Below are 6,228 nucleotides of genomic sequence, written 5' to 3' on the forward strand. Positions count from 1 at the left end.
TTTTGGAAATTGAAAAAACGGGCTGACTATTTTGTCATCAGGGGAAGAACTAAAATAAAATAAAAAAAATATACTTGTGTTAGATGTCACATCCCATGTTACAAAATAAAAAAAATAAGAGAGAGAAAGCGGGTAGTACAGTACAATTAAGAATATGCACAATATAAATAACAAAGCAAAAAGAAAAGAAATTTAAAAAAGGTAAAGTTCCCTAAACAGTAACTCTGTATTCTCTGGCCAGTTTCACTCTCCATTTCCTGCCACTAGTCACTGCTACATTTTCTCTAATTGTTATTTTCATGATTTTGTAAAAGTTCCCTGACTCGAATATGAGTTGAAAAAAAAGTGTATATAGATTATTGCAGTGGATTTAGAGGTAAAAGAAAGTTGCTTCATGTACCATATTTATGGCATGAAAAACAATCGGAAGAGGGTCAATATTTTATCGTCAACGCATTAGAAAAAAAAAAAAACTTTACCTCGCAATGCATAAGTCAACCAAAACCGAGGGATACTCATTTATTCCTAATATCTTTTCATAAGCTTTTGACAATGAAAAACAAGGATAGCAAACCATTAATCCTTGCGCTTAGGGTATATCTTTAAGTATAATAAGGGTGGTAAGTTAATTTTATGATCATACAGCAAGAAATAAAATCTAATCAGTTAAAGGAAAGTTTATAAATGTTAGATTGAATTATCCTAGAAACAAAATACTAGTATTCACTCAATTACATCTCTTTTTCTTTGTATCAAAAGCAAATGGTTCCTTTTAAATTATATGAGGATTAAGAGTTTTACTTTTCAGGTGACATATTCTATGGTAGAACTCAAAATAAATTACTTTTCAAATTGATGATATATAGATTTGAGTATTTTCTATATATAGTTAATATTCGACCATGTTAGAAAACTTACGGAAAAATGCCCGATATGATAACCGAACTTTTGAATTTTCAATTTTGGAAATTTGGCTATGAGGGAATTACGGTTACCTATTACCATGAACTGACTTGGATCGGTTTTGATAATCTGAAACATGAAAACATTCAGTACTACAATGATGATCTTTCGAATCACTTATATGATACTACGAGCATTTTTATAATTTTTAAGCGGCTTAACTACGTCTGATACAATAGCGAACACTATTTGGAAATAAACAAGTTATAAACATAGGGAAAACAAGATATTAGTAAAACATTCTCAAAGGAATACTAAGAAAAATAATTATGTTTTGAACCTTAATGCGTGAAAAAACTGCAAAAGGACAAAAAGAAATGATAAATAGACCACAAAAGATAATATAACCATGAAAACAAAATCTTAAACTTAGTAGATAACACCAAATTCAAAGAGAAAAGATTAAAAAAAACTATCCGAATCGGTCGATATAATAAGACAAAGAGCATGTCCACCTTATATCGAAGTTTATCATCATCCTTCATGGAAAGAAGGATGATAATTTTACCACGATCTGTAAAACAATGATTCTGCCATAAGATGACGTACAAATGTTCGGGTAAGTCCCAATTCCTATATTATACATATGTTCTTCATCAACTCCTCACCAACGTAGAGAGAGATATCTATAACTTCTTCATCTTCACCAAGTCTAGATAAGTGTAGAGAGTAATGGTGAACGTCTACAGAAATGCACATGAGATTATTCAAATGGGTGAGAGGAGGCTTAAATGCAAACAAAAATCCAAGAAAAGGATCAAGAAAGAATTCACGAATGCAGAAGAGGAATTTTTTTTATTCTTTGTGAGGTTTTCAGATTTCACAAAGTTTTTTGAAAGATTTTAGACGTGTCAACAAGCAGATGTACGAAATAGTAAAATTATAATATTTGACTTTCTATTAGAGGAAACTAGCTTATCTTTTTGACACATCCAACAAGAAAACTAAATTTATCTTTTTGAAACGGAGGGAGACAGGGAGTAGGTATTTGTATTTTGATATTTCGTTCAAATATAGCTGAACGCAAAATTTGCTCAACAAGTCGATATGTCCGAGTGGTTAAGGAGACAGACTTGAAATCTGTTGGGCTCCGCCCGCGCAGGTTCGATCCCTGCTGTCGACGATATTTTTTTAACTTTGTTTCCCCTTCTATATCTCCCTGACACGTGCCTATTTAGTTTTTTTCTCCCCTCCCATCTTCCTGACACGCGCCCATTCACCCGTGCCAAAGGTCGACAAGTGCCAAAATATTACCGTTGCAAACCAATAAAGCCTGATCTACTAGCACGGCCTGACAACCCATTCGAGAGTTGCTTTACCAAAATACCCTCTCCAACAGTCCAATAACGGCTAGTTGAAGGCTAATTTCGTCCTGAACTTTCACTTCCCTCTTCTCCTATAAATATCAAACCCCCATTTCTTCTTCGGTTTTCCAATTCACTCCCAAATCTCCCTCTTTCCCTCTCTCTCTGAAGAATTGTATGATCAAGCTGCTTTTAAAATCGCTCTCAAGGTTCTTATCAAATATTTATCGAGGTAACAGCTATTATTTCAGTAGTATTTTGATTTTGTTTTAGTTTTTTCCATTTTTATGGACCCAAAAAAGACAGATCCAGATTACAACATCGAAATGGATGAATCAGCAGTTTCAACCCCATCTAGTTCAAATGCATCATTATCAAATAAGAGAAGGAAATCAATAGTATGGAGTCATTTTACAATTCAGCAAGTAGAATTAAACGGTGCTAAAATCAACAAAGCCATTTGCAATTACTGTAAAAAGCATTATTCATGTAGTTCAGGTGGTGGTACTGGTCATTTGAATAGGCATTGGAAAAAGTGTTTACCTAGACATCATGGTATTATGAACCCTAATGATCCTAACATTCATTATTCTCCAACCCCTTTGACCATTGAGGGTTCAGTTATTAGGCCTATCCCTGTCCAGTTACCAACCCCAGCTAAAAGTACCCCAGGGCCAAGTAGGTTAGTGTCTGATGCGGGTCCTGTGGATCCGGGGTTTATGTATGATCAAGGTCGAATGAGAGAGGGTTTAGCTGTTTATGTATCTGCAGCTGAACAGCCTTTTACTTTCGGCCAAGACCGTAGATTCGAGTATTTTATGAGAAATTATTGTCAGCCAGGGTTTAGTAAAGTTCCGAAACGGGTAGTTAAAAATGATGCATTGGAGATTTTTAAAATGCAGAAGCAGGGTTTGATTTCTGAGTTTGCTAATCATAATGGTGTTATTTCATTTACTTCTGATATGTGGACTAGCAGTAATTACAAATTGGGTTATCTTTCGCTTACTGCGCATTACATTAGTTCTGATACTTGGTTTTTGAATAAGAAGATTATTGGTTTTCGTATGCTGGAGTATCCTCATTCTGATCAGCACATGTATCAGAGTATACTGAATATCCTGAATGAGTATGGGATTGTTGATAAATGTTTCAGTATTACTTTCGATAACTACAGTGCTAATAGCAGTGCAACTGATTTCTTTAAGCATAATTTTCATCCCCCATACGAAGGCTTGTTGTTTCATATTAGATGTTTGTGTCATACTATCAATTTGATTGTGCAAGATGGTATTAAGCTAATTGATGAAGATTCTGAAAAGAATTATATTGAAAAAATTAGAGACTCGTTGATTTTTATAATATCGTCACCTTCTAGATTACAAGAGTTTGATGACCTTTGCAAAATGAATGATTTGAAGCCTAGGCGTTTCAAAATGGATACTCCGACCCGCTGGAATTCGACTTATCTTATGTTGAAATCATGTCAGGGGTATGAGCTATTGATTAAGGAATTCAATTCGAAGTATAACCATGTGTTTTTAGTAGACAGGGATTTCGAATGTGCTTTCACTTTTATGCAATTGTTAGAAGTTTTCTATGATGCTATCAAGATATTAGCCGATGTTTATTATCCTACTTCATCGATTGCTTTGAATCAATTGTATAACATCTCTAACACTTTTGTTGAGTGTAGAAGGTATTCGACTTATGCAACCATTTTCGCCAAAATGGAACAAAGGTTTAAAACATATTGTGAACATATTCCACCTATTTTCCTCTTGTCTTCTGTTATGGATCCTAGGAAAAAGTTACTTGGTACAGAAGCACTAATCGAAGGGATTTCAGAGAAGTTGAACATTCATTTGCACAATACTTCTGATAGCATTAAGAGCATGTTAAGTACTTTGTATAATTCATATGAACAAAGTCATGGGAACCCATCGCACGGATCAGCTATGGCGGCATCACCACACACTATAAGAAAGAATGATGCATCTTGGAATTTGATTGCTAGTAAAGGTAAACAGAAAAGCACAAGTTCTTCTGCCTTGGCGCATACTGATCTGTACAAGTATCTGGATACTGAGTTTACTGATTTCATTACTGACCAAGAAGATGAAGCCAATTTTGATCTTTTGTCATGGTGGAGAAAGTATTGTGGGAATTTTCCGATTCTATCTATTATGGCGCGGGATCTGTTAACGCCTCCAGTTTCTACAGTTGCTTCAGGTGTTGCTTTCAGTGCAAGTGGCAGTGTTTTGGATGAGAAGAAGACGAAGTTAAGTGCTGAAATGTTAGATGCACAGGTTTGCTTGAAAGATTGGGACGATGCGAAATTTAGAGATCAGAATTTCATGGATGAAGAATCTTCCGACTCTGATGCAGTTGGTGCACCACCAGGATACTAATTCTGCTTTTAATTTATTAATGTTTTTTTTTCTTCTTTTATGTAAATTATGTCGGGTACAACCTTGTAATGAATCTTCCGACTCTGATGCAGTCCACCACCAGGATGCTAACCAATTCTGCAAGAAAAAAAACCAACTTTTTTTGTGTTGTAAATTCAGTCAGGTACAACCTTGTAACGAAGATCGGAGTTATGAATGTTATCTTTGGTGTTATTTTTTGGGAATGTTATTAGTTGAAGATGTATGAATGGATGGAGTCAGCGTATCAATGTAAAGATATTCCTGGCTTTAGAATGCAATTCCCTCATATTTTCTTACAGAAAAAGGAATCTTCAAACGCTGCAAAATTCTCGAATTTCTAATGGAAAAGCCTGTGCAGCCTTTCGTAGCTGCGCTAAGGGGTGTCAATCAACAGCATATGATCACTTGCGAAACAGCTGGTGTCGTACATAAACCCAAAACATACATTTACGCGGATATGGGAGAACTTTGATTTCCATACACGGTGACGAACGCTGCTACGTGCTACTCCCATTTTCAACAGAAACACCATTGACATCACCATAATCATGATTTTCAATTTCATTTTCAGATGACTGGCAAATGATATGAACGAGCGATAGGTGTGTCGATCGGGATACCAATTGAGAGAGATCAAGAGGAAACTATATATAAATTCTTCTGTATTTTACATTACCAATATATCACTAACAGTGGTAAAAGTCTGATTAAATGATACATGTGTTGTGTTGTTTGGCATTTGCAAGTTAAGACATAACACGTTTATCATGAATACTTAGTCTAGGAAACCAGCTTCGCTTGCTTGCGTTTGTTGAATGTGAATCAATGATTTGATTAAAAGAAAGGTTATGATTTACAGGACAGACTTGAGTTTATATACTCACAAGAATTCTCATTAGCACTCATACACCTCACATGTGCGACTCATATAACTTGCACACTCTCAGCACACACACACTCACTAGCACTGTATTTATACTATTGCTTACTCCTGGCTTATCTGGGTCTGGATCTGACTGAAATCACCTGACTTGAGTCAGATCCGAGTCAACTGACTCAAAATTATGTGAATTTGATTTGGTCCCGTGAATCGGAAATATTTTATTACCTGAATCAAACGGGTCCGAGTCAGGGATTGACCCAAATCCAGATCGCGAACCAGACACAAGCAAAGTAGATCCTGTTTCTTTACGACGAGTCGGGTGTAAGTCAGGTTCCACTTTTTTTGATAGCTTCAATCCGACTTGTCATTGGTTTGGCAGTGAAGGTGGAATTAGAGATAAAGAGGGAAACGCACAAATATGCCGTGTGTAATGTGCTACTACGCGGCATATTAGCAAAGGACGTCAAACCGGAATTGCAGCATTCCTTCGCTTGTTCTCAGTATGGACAAAAATGCACTCGTAAAGTTGGGAAGTTTGAACAACAAGATGGGACCTACACCCTTGTACGTTGATGGAACTTGGAAGTCATGTTCCACATGTACCTTGATAATTCGTGGGAAGCATATATTTTGAACAAGACCACCGAGA

At 35.9% G+C, this 6,228-nt stretch overlaps 1 protein-coding gene and 1 non-coding gene across 2 annotated transcripts; both read left to right on the forward strand.

The window, feature by feature from the left end:
- Window positions 1-2,004: 2,004 nt before the first annotated feature.
- Window positions 2,005-2,086, forward strand: TRNAS-UGA. The gene has a single exon. It is a non-coding gene; the product is annotated as a tRNA-Ser (tRNA).
- Window positions 2,087-2,593: 507 nt separating this feature from the next.
- Window positions 2,594-4,675, forward strand: LOC113359962 (zinc finger BED domain-containing protein RICESLEEPER 2-like). Its single transcript, XM_026603518.1, has one exon. The coding sequence runs from the start codon at window positions 2,594-2,596 to the stop codon at window positions 4,673-4,675; it is 2,082 nt and encodes a 693-aa protein (XP_026459303.1).
- The last annotated feature ends 1,553 nt before the right edge of the window (window positions 4,676-6,228 follow it).

Source organism: Papaver somniferum, chromosome 3 (assembly GCF_003573695.1).
Source record: "Papaver somniferum cultivar HN1 chromosome 3, ASM357369v1, whole genome shotgun sequence".
In the NCBI taxonomy this organism is placed as follows: Eukaryota; Viridiplantae; Streptophyta; class Magnoliopsida; order Ranunculales; family Papaveraceae; genus Papaver; species Papaver somniferum.

Coding starts and splice junctions, on each gene's coding strand:
- LOC113359962 (XM_026603518.1), top strand. CDS start 2,594: ATGGATGAATCAGCAGTTTCAACCCCATCTAGTTCAAATGCATCATTA.